Source organism: Mesoplodon densirostris, chromosome 9, assembly GCF_025265405.1.
Source record: "Mesoplodon densirostris isolate mMesDen1 chromosome 9, mMesDen1 primary haplotype, whole genome shotgun sequence".
Taxonomy (NCBI): domain Eukaryota; kingdom Metazoa; phylum Chordata; class Mammalia; order Artiodactyla; family Ziphiidae; genus Mesoplodon; species Mesoplodon densirostris.
The window spans coordinates 113,531,367-113,554,366 of NC_082669.1; the positions used below are offsets into that span (position 1 = coordinate 113,531,367).

General features: G+C 52.8%; 1 protein-coding gene across 1 annotated transcript in view; it reads right to left on the minus strand.

Annotated features, from left to right (window-relative positions):
• The window catches only part of PTPRN2 (protein tyrosine phosphatase receptor type N2), a 686,072-nt gene that overhangs the window by 628,196 nt on the left and 34,876 nt on the right, over positions 1-23,000 (minus strand). The window contains 1 exon segment of the mRNA XM_060107962.1: positions 4,449-4,499. Within this exon segment, the coding sequence (XP_059963945.1) occupies positions 4,449-4,499 (51 nt within the window).

Below are 23,000 nucleotides of genomic sequence, written 5' to 3' on the forward strand. Positions count from 1 at the left end.
GGAGGCCCGCCAGCCCAGCTGGGCCCAGTGAGGCTCTTGCTGTGGCGATGGATGCTGTTTAGGGGAGCTAGGCGGCCATCCTAGAGGTCCCCTCCCCAGCCCTAGCGTTTGCTTCTCCACCCCTGGCCCCACTAGTGTTCATCGCTGGACTTAGGGGCTGTTTTGTGCCCAGGTTCTCGTCCAGTTGCCCACCCAGTGTTAACCCCACCTGAATACCATCAGGTACCATCTGTCCTCCTGCCCACCCACCTCAGACACCCAAGACATTTCCATCAAGAAGCTTCCATCTGAAGCCAGAATGGGGTCTTATGCCTCCCCCAGGGCTGCCCTCTGCATGGGAGCTGGGGGCTTGGCTAGAGTCATGGCCTGCATAGGGCAGCACCCAAGGCAGCAGGCCTTAACCAGAACTGCCTTTCTTTTTTTTTTACAAACTGATTTATTTTTGACTGCGTTGGGTCTTTGTTGCTGCACGTGGGCTTTCTCTAGCTGCGGTGAGCAGGGGCTACTCTTCGCTGCGGTGTGCCGGCTTCTCATTGTAGTGGCTTCTCTTGTTGTTGAGCACGGGCTCTAGAGCCTAGGCTCAGTAGTTGTGGCGCACGGGCTTAGTTGCTCCACGGCATGTGGGATCTTCCCGGGCCAGGGCTCAAACCCCATGTCCCCTGCATTGGCAGGTGGATTCTCAACCACTGTGCCACCAGGGAAGTCCAAGATCTGCCTTTCTAAATCAGACACTGAAATGTCTTTATAAGATTAGTCTTATTACAAAAGTAACATGATTGCTTTAATAAATGAAGCAATGCAAAGGCACTTAAATGTAAGTTAATGATCCCTCCCATACACATCCACTCCAAACTGTCTCTAGTTCCCCAAAAAGATACCAGTGGTCCTTTTCACACCCTTCTTCCTGGTCATACAGGGAGGGGGAAATGCAGATACACAGATGGGCTTTCCCAGAAAATTACATCACATTATAACCACTGCTCTGCAACTTACTTTTTCTACTTACTATATAATGGACATTTTCCTAGTCAGAAAATAGACATTTTACTCATTTTTAAGTATCTTTGTAATATTCCATACCATAGATCCACCATAATTTATGAAACCATTACCATAAACCATTCCCACATCACTGGATTTACGGCTGTCATGGGTTTTTGCCACTATAAATACTGTTGGATGCCTTTGCTTTTATATGTGTGAATCTCAAAAATAAATCAAATTATCAGTGTATTTTTCATTTGGTAAATATTGCCAGATTACATTCTGAGAGAATGTCACCAAACATACTGACCAGCAAAGTACGTTCAGTGCCCATTTCCCTGTGTTCTCACCAGCACTGGATGTTATTCATCTTTTAATTTTTGGCAATCTGATGTGTGTGGTTTATATTTCCTTAATTACTACTGAAGGTTAACGCATTTCACATCGTCTGTGGGCCTTTTTCATTTCCTCTTCTGTAAATTACTCTTCACGTCTTCACCCACCTTCCTATGGAATTCTTTGCTTTTTTCTTACAATGTGTAAGAGTTCTATGTAGTTAAGAATCCAAACCCTTGTCCTGCCACGTTGCTAATGGTTTTCCCAATCTGTTTATCTTTTTTATAATTGTGGCAAAATATACAAAATATGTGCCACCTGAACGATTTTTCAGTATACAGCTCAGTGGCAGTAAGTACATCCACACTGCTATGCAACATCACCACCATCCATCTTGAGAACTTTCTCATCTTCCCAAACTGAAGCTCTGTCCCCACTGAGCACGACTCCCCATGCCCCCTCCCAGCCCCTGGTGCCCCCCACCCATTCTACTTTCTGTCTGTATTAATCTACTCCCCTTGGGACCTCAAATGAGTGGAATCATTAAGTATTTGTCCTTTTGTGACTGGTTTATTTCAGTCAGCATCATGCTCTCCAGGTTCATCCATGTTGTGACACGTGTCAGAACTTCCCTGCTTTTTCAGGCTGGATGATGTTCCAGTGTGTGGATGAGCTACATTCTGTTTACCCGTTCACATCAGTGGACAGTTGGGTTGCTTCCTGGCTACCGTGAGTAACGTTGCTGTAAACTTGGAGGTACAAACATCTGAGTCCCTGTTTCTTTCGAGTATACACCCAGAAGTGGAATTGCTGGATCACACTGTAACTTTGTTTTTAATTGTTTGAGGAGCCTCCATACTATTTTCCACAGCAGCTGCACCACTTTACATTCCCACCAACAGCGCAAGGGGCCCAATTTCCCCACATGCTTGACAACACTTGTAATTTTCTGGGTTTTGTTTCTTTACAGTAGCCATCATAATAGGTGTGAGGCAGTCAGTCTGTTTCTTTTGACTTTTCTTTATAAAGTATCTTATTCCACGCAAGCATTTTAATTGTGCTTAACAAGGCCTGTTGGGCTTTTTGAAAATATATATAAGGTTAGTAAGGATCGTATATTTCTATCTGTATCCCAAGAAAAGGGAGGGGAGAAGAGAGGGAGAGAGGGCGAGAGGGGGAGGGGGGGAGAAAGAGAGAGAGAGAGAGGAACCGAGTCTGACTGCAGAACATTCTGGGCTCCACACACCGGCCCCCAGTGACGTCCTGGCTGCCGGGCCACACCCCCCTGCTGCCAGGCTGAAGCACGCGGTCACTCGTGGGAAGCCCAGATCCAGGGCAGCGCCTCTGTTTGTTACTGCCTCCCACCCCACGCTGCCATTTCACAGCCGGCTCTTAACTGTACTAGAGAACATATCAAATATTGTCTGTCTCCATAAATCAAGGCCTGTGTGTTTATACTTACATTTAAATTGCTTTCCTTTTCCAAAGAACTCAAAGCTATTTTGTTATATAACGTTAATGTAATTCCATGCCAGGGAGGCCAGTTGGGGTTAGGGAAGGAAAGCCTCCGAGAACAGCTGTGACTTCCAGGCCTGCTTTTTGTCAAGGACAAAGGGGAGGGAACAGAGCTACAGCTTTTATCCTGCTGGTGCCACCCTAGTCTCCAATTAAATTAAACAGGCACACCTGTTTCCTTTATAATCAAACGTCACCAAGTCAGGGCAGAGGACATATTTTTTTAATAAAATTATTTTTAAAGCTGCCTCCAAATAAAAGCTTCAGGAGGTACCGTCGCAAGAAGCCACAGTGGGACCCAGAGAGAGGCCCGGCCGCGCGAGGTTGCACCCCGAGGCACTCAGGCCGGACAGCCCTGCAGCGTCGCAAACCAGGACAGCTCTGGTCACAGAGGCCACACCCCAGCCCAGGCCACCGCCTGTCATGACTGAACAGAACCCCCCTCAAGCAAAGACACAAAACCGAACCATCCAGCCCGTCAGCAGTTCGTCCCCAGGGCATGCAAGCTGCAGGGACACAGGCACAAAGTTGTTCCCAGCCCTGAAATCCGCGCTCTCCGACCCAGGACTTTCTCACCCTGAATGCCTGGCGCACCTGGTGTTTGACCTTCAGCCCCTCAACAGTGTCCCCCGTGGGCCTGGCAAAGACCAGTGAGCTCAGCGAAGGTCAGGCAGAGGCCCCTTCACCCCGAGGGCCTCACTGCACTGGACAGAAGGGTCCCAGCGCCGCACGGCCTCCCAAGCTGGGTCCACCCACAAGCCCTGCGTTGCACAGAGAGCCGGGTGGAGCCAGAGCACCTGTGTCAGGCGGTGAGCGCCGCCGGCAGGATCCAGGCAGGGACAAAATCCACCCCAAACACACCCATAATCTAACGACAGGGACGGGCAGTGAGGGAGGAGAGAGCCCGCCTCATGCTGGGCCACGATCAACGTGTGCACTGCCCGGATCTGCTGCCCATCAAATGACGCCGGGTCTTCTTCTAAGGGGCAGTCCCTCTGAGCAAAGGCTCCAGAGCCCGGGCCTGGGAGAACACCCTGCTCTGATACTTTAGGTCCCCCGCTTGTGGGCTACGAGCCCTACCAGAAAACATAAAGCACCAGACGTCTTCTTCTCCGCCTAATAAGAGAGGATAAGAGGGGGCTGAAAGGATGAAGCTGCAGAAGAGGAGAGACGGGAAGACTTGAGAGTCCCCAGATCAACCAGTCCTACTCCGGCACTCCAGGTTCATGGAGCCTTAACTACTTTCATGGACACTAGTCTGAGCATAATCACCTGTAACTTTTAAATACAAATAAACAGCTTTACAGTTGCAAAGCTTCTCATGAATCAGCTTAAAATACTGGGATACAGGTACAGATAAAGATACGGACACACAAACATACATCCATAGAAAGACCCTGTTCTACTTCCATTAATTTTCCATTTTCTCTCCTTTTAGTAGTGTCCAGAGAAGTTTCAGCTCCACGACGCTCTTCGGAAGAATCAAACAAAATCAGCCTCACCCAGAACCTTCGCTCCATGCAGTGAAAAGCCACGCTTGGAGTCACAGTGGGTTGGTGGGATAGAGGCAAACCCAGACCCTCAGCCATGTGTCCGGTGGCACCAGCACTTACCGTTCACGCAGGTCTCAGAGGGTGTGCACAGGCCATCCTCGAATAAGCAGCCTGGGGAGGAAACACAAAGGAGAAAGGAGTCAGAGCCTCAAGACGAGCAATGCAGCCCTCGGGGCCATGGCATCTGCTGACTCCTGCGTCCCAGAGAAACAGTGCAGACCTGCACGGGCTCTGTGGGTTTGGCCTTTTTGAGATGATGTTGCATCATCTGGAAGCCAGAACAACATGCCCCTGGCTTGAGTCAGTGAGAGGGAATAAATGCAGGCCCAGCTTCTCCATCAGGAGGATGATCACCATCATCCTGTCCCTTCTGGCAACAAGGAGGGGCCGTGTGCCCGAGGGGACCTTCCTGTGAGCAGCAGAGGGGGCGCGGGGGGTGGGCCCTTCAGGCAGACACTCCGTGGCAAGCTCCCCATCAGGGCCAGGCCCCCAGGGCTCTGTGAGCATCATCATTCGGGTAGCGCCTCTGGGTCCCTCTCTCAAACATCCTAACACCCCCTACGTGAACGCCTGAAGTGGACAGGCAGCCTGCATTTGTGGCCAAGGAATGGACAAAGAGGAGGGAGAAAGGTACGCGCTCCATAAAGAGACCAGAAAGCGAAGCGAGTGCGACGCCAGACAAGTTTACCCACAAGCAGGGGGCGGGGGAAGGGCACAGAAGGTGGCCCTCCTGCCCTGCATTCAAGTACATCTGCGACGCAGGGAAAGGACAAGAGAAAATCCATCCCCGGTGGGGTGACCCGGGCAGGTGAGGGTGTGAACAACTGGAACAACGGTCAGAGTGGTCCCCAGGGCCCCCATATGCTATAATCACACCTGCCCCAGTGGAGGGCCGTGAGCCAACAAAAGCCAGGTGTATTCTGAACACACCCCGCCTTTCAGCAATGCGAAGAACACGTTACTTTCAAAGCGTAATGCCTGCACTCCTGTTCCTCCAGCTGACAGACTCCTATTTATCCACTAAGACCGAAGTCAATAGTCCCCCCTGGAAACTCCCTTGACTAGGCTAGCCAAATAGTTCTGTCCAGGCATCTGCTGTAGGACTCTCCACATTGTATTGTGATGTCGACTTAAGGGCACAACTTCTCTGAATATGAGATTCTCAAGGTGAGGAACCACATAAATGTATGTTTTTCTCCTCTACCATTTCTTGAATGGCTACCCGTGTGTCTGGAGAACAGCAGGTGCTCAAGAGGAAACAGATGAGTGAAAGAGGGTGACAAATACAGGAAGTTATTAATTACAAAGGATTCACCCCCAGGGTCACTGTAAAGTTTCCAATCAGGGAATTGCTCTAAGATCCTACAGCTGAAGCACTCATTTCTTTAAACAGATAAGGACTGAGGAAGGCCCACAACCCGGATCCACAGAGGATGCAAAATACGGTCCCAGGGGGCTTCCCTGGTGGCGCAGTGGTTGAGAGTCCGCCTGCCGATGCAGGAGACGGGGGTTCGTGCCCCGGTCTGGGAAGATCCCACATGCCGCGGAGCGGCTGGGCCCGTGAGCCCCAGCCGCTGAGCCTGCGCATCTGGAGCCTGTGCTCCGCGACGGGAGAGGCCACAGCAGTGAGAGAGGCCCACGTACAGAGAAAAAAAAAAAAAATACGGTCCCAGAACCAAGGAAGAGAGTCTCACAGAGAATGGAACTGCCCAAATTCATGAGACTAAAGAGCCTCACCCTGCCCTTGTGACAACCTTAAGAGCCGGACCTTACAGTCCCCTCGTTCCAGAGGAGAAGCCCTAAGAGGCAGGCCCAGGGTGCAGACCTGCAGCAAGCTGGACACTGCCCTGGGCCTCAGCTCTGAGCAGAGGTTCCATCTTCCTGAAACCTCATAACCTCATGAGAAACAGCACTTCCTTCTTCGTCTGGTTCCAACGCACACCGTTGCCGCCTCCTTTACCGTGAACTGACCCCCGTGTTCCGTTCCCCCCTCCTCGCAGCTGCTGCCTGCTGTCCCGCTCCTCCCTCCCTCCAGAGCCAGGCCGAGTGCGGGATAGGAGGAAAACACCCTGAGAGGGAAGCTGCGCGAATGCCCCTCCCGAGAGACAGCCTGGCACAGGGAGACTTAGGGAGACTGAGTCCAGTCTGGTTCCCCCCAAAGCAGTGACCGCGAGGAGGTCACCTGGCCCCTCTGGTCTCAGCATCCTGAGCGCTGAAATCAGGGCCAGGTTGGCCGACCGCTTAGGCTCTGTTCATCCACCCAGAGGGAGACCTGCTCGGCTGGGTGACCAGAAGCAACTGCCAAGGGTCTCGCGAGAAGCCCAGGGCTCGGGCCGCCTCTCCCACGGCCCAGGCCCTCAGGGGGAGGCTGCTCTCCATAACCGCCCAGGACGATAGCAGAAGACCTCGGAGGAAGGCAGGACAGAGGGGCAAGGGCGGCCGCACGGCTTGGGCCGGAGACTCGCCCACAGTAAGAACTCTGTGCTTGTCACGTGGAAGCGGCAGGTGACACTGCTAGAAAAGGCATCAGGAAAATGCTTTATTCGCTTCCCATCCTGCTCTGATCACGGCTGACAGTGAGATGCGATCTGAATGGGATGTGCATCACGATTCACTCTTGAATCCCAACCTGGGAACAACAGTGCGCTATCAGCGTCCACCTGGCTTGGTCTACCCCAGGGAGCCGGAGAAAATGCGTCAGAGAGACCGCCAACGGCAGCATGTCAAGTTATTTACGGCCAGAGCTGCAAATGCTGTGCCCACCTCACCCAGCCAGGCAACATGCTCATTTGACTGCTAATTTACTTGTGTTGTTACTTGCACTAAAATTAAGGAAGACCATATTTCATTTTAAATATCAGCCATAAACCATCAAGAGAGAAAGAGAGAGACGTTGGTCTGACAGCGCTCGGTGTGGACAGAGTCCTGTCCCCAGGTCGGCACTGCCCCCTCACCCCGGGCGGTCACCGCTCACACTGCCGCCTCAGGTCAAGTGCATGGATGGCCTCGGGTCCAGATGCCGCTCTGAAGGCAGGAGGTAAATCCATGAAGAAAGCCACAGCCGGCCATCTACCCGGAGTCTCCTGGGGCCCAGGGCTCACGCTGGAACTCCCCACTTAAGGGTGTGGTCCCCACCGTCCATGAAGACGCGGAGCGCACGCACGCACACATACACACGCACACACATGCGCACACACACACTCCTGAGCTTTTTTAGTTCAAACTCTCCTTCCTCTTTACTTTCTCTGAATACTGAGAGGTACAGTGTCACCGTCTTGGTGCCTCTTTTTTCTCATCTTATTCAGAATGAAAATGGATCCGGCTCTTCTGAACGGAGCCAGGCTGGTTCTGCCTCTCATGCCCCACCACTCCCAAGAGGCATTCAGAAAGGGTTTTGTATTTTGTGGTGGAAACAGTCCATGTGAGCCGGACCCCACCGCCCTGTCGATTGGAGACTCACCCTCACCTGCCCCCAACCTGTCCCTTCCACTCCTGGGGGTCCCCGCAGGTGGGACTCTGCTGCAGGGGCCAGAGGCCCCAGCCCCGCCCACCCCATCACCTCCATTCCAACCAGCCACAGTGGAGCCATTCACCCACCTGGGTCTGGTATTCTCGCCTGACAAACCAGAATCAAAAGAACTCCCTCCCTTCCCTCAGGGCTTCTGCAAAAGTTCTGAGACAGACATAAACGTGCACTAACATAATACAGAGGTTTTGTGACTGAATAATGTAAGAAAAAGCTGAATGTAAAGTGAATTCTCTCACCAGAAATAAAATAGTTTCCCTCTCAGATGGACCACAAGAACAAGAGCAGTGATTCTGGATCTTCTACAAGGTAAGAGAAAGATTCTCAGAAGCCAAGAGCAGTCTCACCCAATTTTGTTAAAACCGAGAGCTGATACTGCTGCTAAGCCAAGAATGAATGGTTTAGTATCAGCCAAGTAAAGCTACAGCGACATCCAGCCGCACAAGGGCTGCGTGGCATGTGTTAATGACAAGTATGTCATCCTTTTCCCAGTGGCAATTTTCCACAAAATGTCTTCTCATACGTGGACTTTCCGTTACTTTGTCACTTGTCCCAAGTAAACAATACAATGCAGCGACCTTCCCGCTACCTTGTACAGTTGTGCTCCTCAGCTTGTCAGTTGAACACTGTGACCTGTGCCTTCCGTACACTGTGTCGAGTCCTACGATAACCCTGCAACGCACTGATTCCCATTTTACAGATGAGGAAAACCAGGACCCAAAAAGGTGAGTAATATGTCCACAGCCCAAAGCCTGGTTTGTCCCTGCCCCAAAGATGCTCTTCCCCACTACTGCACGCTGTTCCGGGTAAGATGGTTTGGGTTCACCAAGGTCACCTGAGCAGACAGAGGCAGGGGTGCGGCCACCGGACTTCCACCTGATGGAGCGGCACGTCCAGACCTCCGCCCTCACCCCTCCACTCCTCCCCCTTCACCCGCGGCCCTTGTCCCCTGTGCGTGCAGAGCAGATCTGGGGGAACGAGAGGACAGTCTGGGCGTCATTCAGTGACCTGCCGTCCGGAGGGAGGGCGAGAGGCCCTGCAGCCGCACGCTCCTCCCCTACGGCGACACCCCTGCCTCGGCTCCGCTCCCGGCCCCGACACGCTGCCCCAGCGCCCCGGGAGCAGCCCCAGCCCGGCAGGAAGGGACGGGAGGCCACTGAGAGCAGGCAGGACTCAGGGAAGTTGTGGCAGACCCCGTTCCTGCGAGCTGAGCACCGGAAGCCCCGGCCCAGAGGCACCGGCCTGAGGCCAGCCTCGCAGCAGACGCTGAAGAAACCAGAGGAAACAAGGGGAAACCAGCGCAGGCGCAGCGCCCCACCTGGTGGCGCTCCAGGAAAGCCCCGGCGGATGGGCAGACAGCGATGTGGGGCTGGTTTGTTTTTCAGGCTTCTGTTTTGGTACCGACTTGTCATGTACTTAGCTTGTCCTCCACTCGTTTGGACCATTTCTCTTTTTCCGGGAGCTGCTTCTTGGCTCTACATGTCTAAGCAGCAGCAACCTACAAGCTGCGCGTGTGCGGCCTTGGAACACGAAGGTTCGTACCTGAACCAAGCTGTGAGCCACTGGACCCGAGTGGGAGCGGTGCAGGCCCTCCCGGCGCGGTGCCTGCAGGCCAGGGGGGCCCTGCGGGTGTGGGTCCTGAGGGCCACCTCCCCGCGGCGAGTGCCAGGACAGCCGGGACGGCTCTGTGGCCCACGGGGTCACCGGGAAGCCCTCAGAGCTGGAGCTGCGCACGGACGCCCGCGGTTCCTCTGGACGCCCGCGCGCGCAGGTGGCTCCCCCTGCTCGTCCTCCGCCAGGCCCGCCCGGGAGCAGGGCCAGCGTGTGGCGAACCAGGCGAGCCCATGGGAGGGGCCGCTCCTCTGCGGCTAAAGGGAGCCGGACGAGAGCTCTCAAGGCCTCCAGCTCCCACACGCGAGGCGTCCACACTCAGCCTGTGGCTGGCCCGACTCAGCCGTTCCCTTTACTGGGAAAAGTGGCGTCAGAACACAGGTGACTGGGACAAGGCCTCTGGTAAAGCGCGCACCACCCTCATCCCGTGACCGTCCACCCCCGGGGCCCGGGCCGTCACCCGCTTCTTCACCAGGCCTGTGCGTACCCTCCTCAGGGCCCGCGGGCGGTGCCTGCACGCACTCACTCACCCTCGCCCCGAGCGCTTCTCCGCGGGGCCCACGTTGAGGCTGGTACCCGGCGACGCCCCAGAGCTGCACCCAGCGCCACACACACGGGGCGGACAGAGTCGTGCGAGCACGGAAGGCGGCCTCTCAGGACAGACACTCAACGCCTCGTGGCCACGGCGTCTGCAAGGGTGTTCTACGCCACAGCCGTACCGGCTCTGGTACGGGGAACATGGCGGACGTCACGACGTAAACAGCCAAGGCAGAGTCACGTGACAGAAACCCCGCCTTCCCCTGACCTCCTCGTGACCCCACCAGACACCCAGGCGCAGCGAGCGCTGCTGCCGGCACGTTTCGAGTCCGCTGCCCACCGCCCGGCCCTCAGCCCCACTGCTGCTCCCTGGCAGCGGCGCCATGTCTGCTGGGCTCTGCTGGGCCTCAGGAAGCGCAGCTGGGCCGTGAGTCCCTGGACCCGGGGTACGTGACCATTGCACCCACCAGCAGTGGCCGCCCCTTATCAACTTCTCATCGTCTCCCTCACGGAAAACACGCAGGGCCTGAAACCCTGAATTCTGGGGATCAAATTATACCCTTTTCTAGGAACTACATTAGCAACGAAGGCGTAAGAGTGAAGAGAGGTTCTCTTTAAAGCCGTCTTCATCTCTAATATCCCAAAGGGGAAGCGGAGGGGCCAGCTCCGCTCGGTCTTCTCCGAGGTGAAGGGGAGGGGGTTCCCTGCACCCGGCACTGTTCTCAACGTCACCGCGCCCCAGGCACAGCCCACACAAACAACGAGGGCCCCTGCGCCCACTGTGCTGTGCCTGGACGTTTCCGTCAGATCAAAGGCAAAAACGTTTCAGGGCAGGGTGTCCAGGCAGCAATAGAAAACCACTTCCACGTTAAAAACCCACTTCTCTTGGAACAAGACCCTGAAAAGCAAGCAAGAGATTAAAGGGCACCAGCCCAGGGGCTGCACAATCTGAAACTGGCTCTTACCTCCGGAGACAAGGGCAACAAGATCTCAGATCGAAGCCCTGATGGATATTTCAAAGAGAGTGGGGAGGAAAAGGGGGAGAGGGAGCAGCGAGGCTGCCCGCCCCCCCCACCAGGACGCCCCAGAAGGAGAAGCAGCTCCCGTCACAGGCCCGTCCTCCCCTTGGAGAGAGGGGGGCGGGCATCGCCTCTGCTGTGTGCAGCCGTCCACCAGCATGTCTCTGTCCACAAAAGGGACGGTGCAGGGGCGGAGACAGGAACAAAGCCCTGCAGCCAGCCCGCGGCCCGGGGGTGGCAGCCCTCGTCCTCACGCCCTGCACGTCCACCTTCACCTTCCCCGGTTGTTAGGTGTGGGCTCTGCCAGGGCCACACCTCCCACCCCACAGCCACGTGAACCTCTCTCTGCTGCACACCTGGGCGGCTTGCTGCGCGGCGGGCAAAGCGCACCTGGTTCAGTAACATCAGCCCAGTGCATTCCCGCTCCAGCTGGACTAGGTGTATTCTGAGTGGCATTTTAACTGTCTCTTTGCTTTTTGTTCTCAGACAGGTTTTCTGAAATGCAATAATATTTTCCCCAAAAAGGGTATTTGCTGAATTATTCTTTTGGACTTAGAAAGCATTTCTAACCTTGTTTCCATAGATACAAAGTTAAAGAAAAGCTTTGAAAAAAATATTTAACAAGGAGCCTTGAATGTCAAATACTGAGGGTGCAAATACACACTGCATTAGGAGAAAGAAATGGAACCCCAGAGACCCCCCGACTGGTGCAGTCATGAGCCAGGCCAAACACAGCAGCTCCCCGTGAAAGAACAGCGTGGAAGTGAGAACAACTGACGGAGACCAGACAAAAGTAGGGCTGTGGGTGTGGTGCACGTGCGCTGCAGACCCACCCTTCCGCGGATGTGCTGGATGCATGGCCTGGGGACTGTCGCAGTACTGGGCTGCCTCGGGTCTCAGGTGAAAGAGGGAAAGATTAGTTCAGTTTCTCAGCCATTCCTGATGCATGGGGCCCCTGGATAGTCACATAAAATCTCAGGACCCTCCTTAGGAAATCGATCTTATTTTGCCATCGTCACATGATAGAACACACAGTTCTCAAACTTTAGTGCCCATGAATCAACCAGGGTCCTGATAAAATGCCATGTTGATTCCTGAGGCCAGAGTGGATCCCAAGTTTCTGCATTTCCAACGAGAAGCAAGGGCACAACATGTAGAAATAATTTTAATTTAAATTTTTAGGACTTCCCCCGTGGCTCAGTGGTTAAGAATCCACCTGCCAATGCAGGGGACACGGGTTCGATCCCTGGGCCAGGAAGATCCCACATGCCACGGAGCAACTAAGCCCGTGCACCACAACTACTGAGCCTGTGCTCTAGAGCCCACGAGCCACAACTACTGAGCCCGCGTGCCACAACTACTGAGCCTGTGCTCTGCCGCACATGAGCTACAACTACTGAGCCCGCATGCCACAACTACTGAGCCTGTGCTCTAGAGCCCACGAGCCCACATGCCACAACTACTGAGCCTGCACTCTAGAGCCCGAGAGCCACAACTACTGAGCCCACGTGCCACAACTACTGAGCCTGCGCTCTACAGCCCACGTGCCACAACTACTAAGCCCATGCGCCTGGAGCCCATGCTCTGCAACAAGAGAAGCCATAGCAATAAGAAGCCCATGTACTGCAATAAAGAGTAGCCCCTGCACACCGCAAATAGAGAAAACCTGCATGCAGCAACGAAGACCCAACGCAGCCAAATAAATAAATAAATAAATAAATAGCAGCATCCCCTCCCAAAGATAAATCAATAAATTTTGAATCAGCATATTATTAAAGATTGTATTATAAAGTAAATTTAACAAACTCTTTATGATTCATTTTTTGGATCCAAATTCTGTATTTTCCCAAGCATCAAGTGACATGCCTTATTCAAATTATTTTGTATTAGCTATGAAGGAAAAAAATCATACATCAACTAACATTTATGAGTATCTTAGGTTTCATTTCAAGATAGATGTATATTTATATATATTTTTCAATCAGGATTAAAAGGCAAGAACTGCCCCTATGGCTTGATGTTTAGAATCCTCACACTACGAGCTCAAAAACATCAGAGGTCTTTTTCAGATAATTTTCTGGTTTTGTTTTTAAATGATGAGATAAGAAAGAACGTTTGCTATTTGTGAGCACCTGTCCACAAAAGCAGCATGGTGGTAAGTGCAGTCTTTATGCCAAACATGCAATTCCAAATGAGACAACTGTCACTGCACATCCTTTTAACACTGACACCTGAAGTACTGGGGACACGCAGACACACTGCAGAGGACGGGGCTGAAGGGCTAGGAAGGGCGTCTGGGTGAATCTGAGCAGTAACTGTCTTTGTCCTCCTCTTGAACTTGTTGTATTTCAGCATCCTTGATCTCCTGCACCCTGCTGTCCACGGTAGGTCCAGATTACATAGCGGAACAGAGAAGAAAAGTGACTGCAAACTGTGTCACAGTGATATGAACGAGCAGCGTCCTGTTGGCAATGGCATCCCGCAGGACACAGGCCACGGTACGTTAATACGCTTTATTCAGAAAGGGTTGGGGCTGCTACACTTGAAAAACGTGAGCTGGCAAGGTTTCAGTCTACCTTCCCTGCTCTCGTCTATCCCCGTCTCCAGTGAGGCACACAGTTCAGGAGTGAACAGAGGCCAGGAGTGACAGGCCACCTGCAGTGGTGGACACTCCTCTCCCTGGTTCTGCCTCTCCCCTCCCCTCACCAGAGCTGGAGCCCATCAAGCCACCCAGGGGTCAGAGAGAGGAACCCCAGGAGCTTCAGGGTACCCAGGGCACGCAGAGAACGGCCACACACTTGTGCAGGTAAAGTGCTATTGGGACACAGCCCACCCCCTTGCTTACACCTCATCTATGGCTGCTTCTCTCCTACAACAGCTGAGCTCAATACTTGTGACAGACACCATGGGCCTGAAAAGCCTCAATTATTTTACAGAAAACTGAGCTGGCCCCAGTCCCTTAGAAGGAAAGCAGATTGCTCATGGGACCAAAAGGAGGTTAGAAACTGAGCTTGAAAAAATAGGCGGGAACCAAGACAGGACACCTCCAGAACACAGCACGAGGGATGCAGCCGCCCCCATGGGACTCCGCAGCAGCCAGGCCCAGCACACTCCTCGGGCACCCCTCCTTGCTGCACCACTCAGAGCTGGCAGGGAGAGCAAGGCTGGCCTCGCCGACATCAGGTGGCCTCGCGGTGCCAGCACAGTCCACACAGGGGCCGCCACACGCCCCCAAACCTGGACTGCACCACCCAAGAGCATGTGGGCCTTTCCAGGATCCCAGGACACCATGGACTCTAAGTTCACCTCAGAACACAAGCTGGTTTTTTTTCACATTCACTGCTGAGCCACCCAGCCTGGACCCTCCTGGACCACTCCCACCACTGACCTCTTGGCCCCAGAACAGGACTCTGTCCTCATCCTCGTGGGAATTCACACTTGTCGTAGCCACAGCCTAAATCTTCTGGGCTCTACCTGTGCAATTCCAGCTTCTCTCCAGCCCTCCCCTCTGCGTCCTGTGCCCATTTAATCAACCGGTCCATCCTTCCCATCTATATCTAAGTCTTGGACAGGCAGGGCCAACTGAGTTCTGCACTGGCCCTGGGGCCACGTCCAGGGCTGGCTAACCACCAATGTCATTGGTAAAAGCTTGCAGCAAATGCCCCTACGAGCCTTCTTTCCGCATTTGCCACAGCTGTTTGACCCTGCGGGGCAGGCCCGGGACTCTTCCTCCAGAGAAGGAAGCGGGACTGTGGTCAACGTGCCATCCTGCCCCCCGCCCAGTAGGAGCTGCATGAACCTCACGGAGTCACCTCTGTGATTCAGTTCAAGGGCCCAACATCCAACCCATTTCCCCCTTCTGTCAAGCAGAGTTAAAAGGTCAAGGTGACACAGAACCAAAGTTGAGTGCTGTTTCAAAAAGCAGGACCAGAACTGCATGAGTGGGGAAATCAACTCTCAAGATTTCTTTTCCTTCTTTCTAGTCTCCACGGCCTCATTTACATCTATATTATGGGTTCTGCTGACAACACACTATAGGAAAAGGCAAACTGCCAGCCAGCATCCAGCAGGCGTGGCTGAGCTCATGGGCAGAGTGCTGCGAGGAAAATGTGATGAGCCCTGTCTTTGTCTGGTGCTGGCAGGTTGGCCTGAGGTCCTGGGTGGCCACACATGGCGAGAACTGATGGTGACATGCCAGCAGAGCTGCCTACAGGTTTGCACAGGAGAAGTGATGGGTGACGCGCCCACCGCCTTCTCCGTGCCTAGCTGTGAGCAACTAGGGGCGTCTTAAATTGCAATTCCACTCAGCAAGCATCCATTCAAGGTCCCTTATGGGCCACACAGACAGACACAAGTGAAATACAGAGACCCGTCTCCAGAAGCCACTAAGGTAAGTGCATCCGCATACCTCACATCGGTGATGACGACCCACCAGTTAACGCTTCAGGGCCTCCATCCCCAAAGTGTCAAGGGCATGCCAGAAAATGTGCCCTGTCCTGTGCATGCTAGGGAACATTCTTCTGGGCCTGGTTCTCAGAGGGAACACTGGATGTTCTCAATGTGATGACTCTGTATCTTAGCTTCTCCCTCTGGGGTCCCCCGCAGCCCCCATGACACAGAATAACTCGGATGTCCCCGGTGCGCTGACGTAAGTTTGCTTCGCTTACTCAAACCCAGAGCAGGTGCTCAGTAGAGAGGAACTAAAAGCTCTGCTGCATTTATTCAGTAATGAATGAGTGATTTCTCAAACTCTCACCCCGTGAGAACCACACGCCCTCAAACTCCCCCTCTTCTCATTCTCACACGTTCAGAATAAGGCTATTTTATGTTTTCCAAGATTTCATTACAAAAAGAAAAGTCTACCCTTCTTCGCATCCACTGTAACTCCCCCTTCTGTTCTAGCCCAGGCTCTTTCTTTCCTATTGTGACAGTAAAGCAGTTCAGAGACATCAGAAATTCTCCCATTTGATGAAAAACACTGGAATTCCATGTAGAAAAAGGAACCACATTCTTAGAAAAATGAGGAGGAGAAGGAACCGAAGGAGAAAGACAGTCACGAGTAGATCAGACGGGAATGTGAAAAGCCATCAGGAAGGACACAAAGAACACTCTGATGGAATGAGATTGGCTTCTTTTCAGAGACAATTAACTAATGAGAAAGTGGTGGGTCCTTGTTGCTGTGCACAGGGCAGCAGCACCCATGAGAACCAAGGCACTTTGCTGTCTTATGACCCCTCCCACAACAAGCCTTACTCTCTTGCACACGTGAGACTGTATGTAGTTTGCAGAGAATCTCACCAGCATAACATGTGCCATTGATGCACGATTTTCAATTTGTTTTTCTCAAGTCGAAAGGTTGAGAACAGTTGCCTAGGACTTGGGGACCGCAGACAACGCCAGGTTAAGTTTCTTCTGATGTCTGTGACTCCACACCCTCTTCGTGGGTGCAAATCACTGCAGAACCTCCTCCCTCCCTCCCCTCTCACTCGTTTTCTCTTCATTTCCCCCTGACCTCAAAAAACAAAGAGGCAGTGGAGCGAGTTGATGTGTCAGGACTGGCAATAGCATCTCAAGGTCCATTTCCAGGATTAGCATCCCCAGCCTCATCCTGTCCCAGGGCCCACAGAGAGCAGCATGGTTTTGTGATTCCACTTAAGTGACTGGACAAAGGCTACGCATTGAGATATGAACGTGGAGATTACATCAATTTACGTAGAATTCAGAAGGTAAGAGAACCCACGAATCACAGAATGATCTGTTCCTCCAACTCTTCTAAACCGTGCACGTCTTGTAGCCACATGAAAGACCATACAAACAGGGTGCTGCCCTTGTCCCCTGACCATACCTCAACAGACATCCACGGCCTTGCTGAAGAAAAAGGAAAACTTCTACAGGCAAGTCTCGCCGCACAGCCTTGCCCCACAGATGACACGCAGAGTCCCCACACGCTTCCCAAGCGTCATGTCTCTGCGGCCCCAGGGGATCAGCTGGAGCATGTGGGTGGGAGCCTGTTCACTGGGCCCCTGGGTAGACCAGGGCTGTTACCACAGTATTTAAAGAGAAGTCATCCTTAAGTGAAAGAAGCCAGTCTGAAAATTCTGGAAAAGGTAAAACTATGGAGACAGGAAAAAGATCAGTGGTTTCCAGGCGTCCAGGGAGAGAGGGCTGACTGGGTGAAGCGCAGAGCATTTTTTGAGCAGTGAAACTTCTCCGTAATTGTGGACACATGACTCTACACGCCTGTTGAAGCCCATTGAACTTACAGCACAAAGATGAACCTAAATGTATGCAAATTTAACCAAAAATTAACAGTGAGGCAGGAGTACCCCGGGATGGAATGAAGGCTATGACAAAAGAATCTAACCGTGTTACAAATGTGAGAAACCACCACCTCTCAGGGGCTGGGGGAAAGATGCTGACCTAAGTAACTTCGGAAATGAGGAGAGCCTATAAAACTACTGGCAAAAGAGACTGTACATAAGCCCTGTATTCTAGTTGATAAAGTTTCACCGGGAGCACAGACTAGCAGTTCTGACACTGAAATCCAACAGTTAAGTAAATAGATGGCAGTTGGTGGGGGCCAGCTCTCTCACTGTCGGAGCTGGAGACTACAGAAGCAAAGGCAGGAGATGGAAGGACCCCCATGGCGATGAACTCGGGCTGGAGACACAGATAAGAGCTGCTGTTCAGCCTGATACAGATACAGATGGTCACAGAGAGAAATATTTATAAGTATGATTAGTGCACACACGTGTGAGTCCTCACTCTGTTAGCTAAGACGTCCACAAGCAATGACACCGCAGTAGCAATGCGCACACCCAGTGCTCAGATCCTGGCTTCTAATCCCACTCACAAATAAAAGGCACTCAGATTCCTTAGAGAAATGGCTAATTCTAAGATTCGGGCAAGAAATACACCAGATGAGCCTAGAGCATCATGTTGTGCCAGAAAGTAAGGAAGTGCTCAAAAAAAACAGCCATATAGATGGGAGTATTCGAAGAGAGCCAGCTGAAATAGCTCCTAATGACCAAAGCTGGAAAAATCTGAGCAAAAAAAAAATAAACTAGTAGTGGGTTATTATCCAAAGTATAAAAGAAATTAGTGAATAAGTAAACGAGGAAAAGAGACAAATCTCCTGTGCAGGAAAATTCCAAATAATGTGTGTAGATTTTCCACCTCGAGGAGGGGAGCACAACTCCCACTCCTTAGATGTGGGCTGTGCATAGCGACTTCCTTCCAAAGAGTACAGTGTGGAAAGGGGGGAAAGAGTTACTTCACATGGACACACCTGGCAAACACACCTCAGCCAGGAGATCAAGGTCAACGTCAACAGGGACAAGTCATCTTGATAGTGTGTGCCCCTGACGTAATGTAACGAGAACAGCATTTACCTCTGTGGTCTACCTCCCAGAAACTCATAACCCCAGTGTAATCATGAGAAAAATATCAACAAAGCCAAACTGAGGGACATTCTACAAAACATCTGACCAGCACTCCTCAAGGTCAAGGTCACCAAAAACAAGGGGAGTCTGAGGAAACGTCATGGCCAAGAGGAGCCTAAGGAGACATGATGACTAATGTAACACGGTACCTGGATGGGCTCCTGGAGCAGAAAAAGGACACTGAGAAAAACTAAAGAAATTTGAATCAAGTGTGGAATTTAGCTAATAGTAATATGTCAATATTGGTTCATTAATTATAACAAATATATGTACTAATGTAAGATGCTAATAAGGAGAAACTGGGTGTGGGGTATATGGGATTCTCTGTCCTAGCGTCACAATTATTTGTAAATCTTAAACTGTTCTTTTAAAAAGTTGTTTTCAAATAAATTAAAAAAAAAAAATATATATATATATATATATATATACACACACATACACTTATATATAGTATGGCCACACAATGGAATATACAAAACCATCAAACATTCTATAAGTTAGTATTTCTTAACATAATAATAGGCTTATGCTAAATTAAGTTCTAAAAAGCTAGCTATAAATACAAAGGGTGTAAAAAGCAGCACTGAAATTTACAGTGGTCTTCTACGTTGGGCAGTGGGAATATACTGCCATTTTATTTTCTTCTTTTTTGTGAATCTGTGTTTTTAAATGTTACTGCCTTTGTAGTATGAAATATTCTACAGGTTATCAGTTACTGGATTTACAAAAAGTCATTGGATAAAAGAAGTTGAGGAAACGATCCTGATTTCTTCACAGTTTGAAAGTGGTTTTGACTGCTCACTCGCTCAGCCCATCACCCCAAGAAAACCAAAAGGTCTGGCTCATCTTTAAAATGCCCAGAACCCTGTGTCAACAAACCTTGAACTGAACAACGCAGCTACTGAACAGAGAAGCTGTGACCACATTACCTTCCTGATGCTCTAAGACTGATTCCAAGAAGGGTTCCTCGAGAGGCCCTAACCTTTCCTTCTGTCCCCGAGGGTTTCCTTACCCCACCTCAGGAATGTCGGGGCTTCTGGGCTGAGCTCTCTTGAACACATACCAGTAAATGGGGAGGGCTCACACAGAGGACACACAGCTGGTGGGGACGAGCCTGGGACAACAGGTGGGAGCCAATCGGGCACCTTCAGGGATGTGAGCCCCACGAGAGTGGCCTGGCAGAGCGACACTTAGCGCTGCTGAAGTAATGAAGCCCCACGTGGCCCCAGAGGAGACAGTCTCAGCTGTGTCCAGCTGTGGGCGTCCCCAAGGAACATAACATACCGCCGCACCCCAGGACAAGATGATGGCTCCCACTGACAGAAGAGTCATCATTTCATCAGCAAGAACTCACATGTGTGTAACAGCCACCCCTCCTCCCCTGTGCCCAGAGGGTGGTCAAAGGAAACACAGGTGAGAACCAAACTCACTTGCCCAACATAGCACCCATCGACACGCAAACACACCACCGACACCTGAACACAGCACCCACCAATGTGCAAGCAGCTGTCTGCTTGACTTTGCTTCTTCCTCACTTAAAGCTAATGAAAGATTTGGAAAATATTTATGAAAAGAAAATATTAGAGGATAGATCTGCCCTCATCTGTTTCTTTAAAAAGAAAACAGTGATAGTTTCTGTGGAATTTCAAGGTCAAAAGATATTTCCCTCTGAAACTACCTTTCAAAGTTGATACAAAATTGTTTAAAAGGAAAATAGGGACAGAAAACGATGTCACAAATGTGACCACATGGCTGACCCCTCCCAGAATGACGACCACCTACCCGCCTAAGTCATGCTGGCACGTGTCTGGTTTGGTGACCCAGCCGGGCCTGCCTTCTCTCACCACAAAAGCCTCTGAGGAGACAGTGAGAGGAAAAGTATCCGAAGTAAAGGAAACCATCCACCTCTGTCACTTCAGTTGATACCCGCAGTACCGTTTCTTGCCCAGATAACTTTCAATGAACGTTAAAAACGTTGCAAGGGCTTCCCTGGTGGCGCAGTGGTTGAGAGGCCGCCTGCCGATGCAGGGAACACGGGTTCGTGCCCCGGTCCGGGAAGATCCCACATGCCGCGGAGCGGCTGGGCCCGTGAGCCACGGCCGTTGAGCCTGCGCGTCCGGAGCCTGTGCTCTGCAGCGGGAGAGGCCACAGCAGTGAGAGGCCCGCGTACCGCAAAAAAAACAAAAAAAACAGAAAAACAAAAAACGTTGCAAACACTGCAGATGCCCAGGAAGAGTGTGCGCCGCAGCGAGAGCGCCGAGGCGGAGGCGGGCGGGCGCGGGGGGCGGCGACTCCAGCTCGAGAGCGGTCCTTGGCGCCTGTGGATGTTCTCCCCACCACGTATTTAATTGTTAAATAACAGCGTCTTTACACGAGGAAGAGCCTCCTCCCACTCAGTTCACCTGCAGCCTCCTCGGCGCCCACGGCCTCCGACGGCTTTTCCATCACCGCCTCCTCCGCCTGGTGCCCGACGCGCTGCCTCGCCGTCTGCGAGCGGGTCTTCCTGCTCCTCCAGCCGGCCCTCATCGCCCTCCCGCTGCCGCTTCTCCACACACCCCCGACGCACCCGCGTCTACCAAGCTTTTACTGTTGGCGCTGCCTTCTCACATTGTACACTCCTCCCCGGGCCCCTGCACATGGACGGCCTTCATCAGTCGTGAGTCCCAAAGACATTTCCAAACTCTTCCAAGAGCTCCAGATGCAAAATCCAGCTTCTCTGGACACTGTCACCTCTGTGGCACGGGCACCTCTTCCTGAGTGGTCCCACGCTGGACTCCGCATCCGCTGCCCCGTCTCACTCACCAGTGACACCCGCGCCCACGTCGGCTGCATCTCCTAAAAGCCCCTCTTCCGCCGCCTCCTCTCACGTCCATCCCCCTGTCCTCTGCCTCGACAGCCTACTAACTAGTCCCTCTGCTTTAAGCCACGGCCCTTCTAGCTCTTCTCTCTGCGACCAGAAACCTTCTACGACACCAAATGAACTGCATCCAGTGAAGAGAACCCTCCAGTGATGGGCCCTAGAAAAAGCCACGGGGCCCCTTCGTCGGGTCTGCTGTCGCCACCCACTCCCACCTCCCTCACAGCCCCCCGCCTGCAGCTCTGGGCAGCCGCATCCTCCATGCTTTTGCATGTGCTATTCCGGGGATCTGCAATGCTCTTCTTCCCACCAGCCCCAGGAGAAGCTCCCACTTTAGACCTCGGATCACTGACCCTCTCCCTGCCCGCTTGGCCCCTGGGCCCCTTATGGGTTTAGAAAGGAAAGAGGAAAAGGAATCTCAGACACGCAGGCTGAACTTCCTCCAGCCCAAGCTCTGCTTCTCTGCAGCTGCTGGGAGTCGGCCTCCCCGCCAGCCCAGGGTGTCTGTTCTCCGGAAGCGACACTACTTGCTCTCCTGTCCCTCCTGAGAGGAGCCTCAGCTACAGGTCCTCAGGGACCTGAAGGCTAACAGCTGCAACGCTTCATTATTATTTAGCGTAATTCCGTGTATTACAGGAATTTCAGAGATGCATGTACCCGTGAGCACGCATTTCTCCAAGGGGCCTCCCGTGGAGGCAGGTCGGCCTTCCCCCCGCCCCCCGTCTCAGGCCAACGCCCTGCTGATCGCTCCCCACCAGCACATCTCCTAAGCCCGAGGCCATGGCTCACAGAAGGCCTCCAGGGAGCCTCGTGGGTACACAGTGCCCCGAGAGCCACCCTGACACCGGGCCTCACGTCAGGGCCCACGGCTCCGTGGTGTGAAACCGGAGGCTCCTCGGGGCCCGGCAGCAGCAACTGCTCCTCATGTGGCTCCCTACGTGGCCTGCAGGACTCCAACCTAGGCCCTGCTCGGTACCGACTGTTCTGCAAAAGGCACAGACACGGCCCTCCTGGCGCCAGGCTTCCACGGGTTTCTGGGGAAGCAAGCATGTCCTTGAGTCCCTGAGGGGGGTCACAAATTCTGGAAACTTCTGAGCGGGGCCCCAGACAGACACGAGCGCAGAGACGTGACTTCCTGCAACAGCAGTCACACGCCTGCCAGCATCAGGGGTGCAGGCTCTGCTGGGGGGAGAGGGGGTTCCCGGTCGGCGTGGCCTCCCTCCTCCACTATGCCCCAGGGGACGTAGCTGACCAGGTGCAGAGTCCCCGAGAGCCCAGAGGGGCTTTCCCACGCGATGCCCCAGGGGTGATCCGGCGAGACTCACGCTCCCAAAAGCCACCCGCCGATACGGGAGAAAGTGTCTCCCCTCCTGCCGCTGCTGAGAGGCCTCTGAACCCACCTGGCTCTGGCCTCGCCCTTCCTCTGTCTCCTGCTTCTCCATTTCTGGGGGCCTCACCAAGGCCCGGAAAACTGACTCTGTCCTGCATTCCTGACCTCGTTTCCTATGTATGGGTGCGACAGGCTGAGCTGGGTCCCCCAACATTTGTATGTTGAAGTCCTGACCCCAGGACCTCAGGATGTGACTGCATTTGGAGATGCGGGTCTTTAAAGAGGTGATT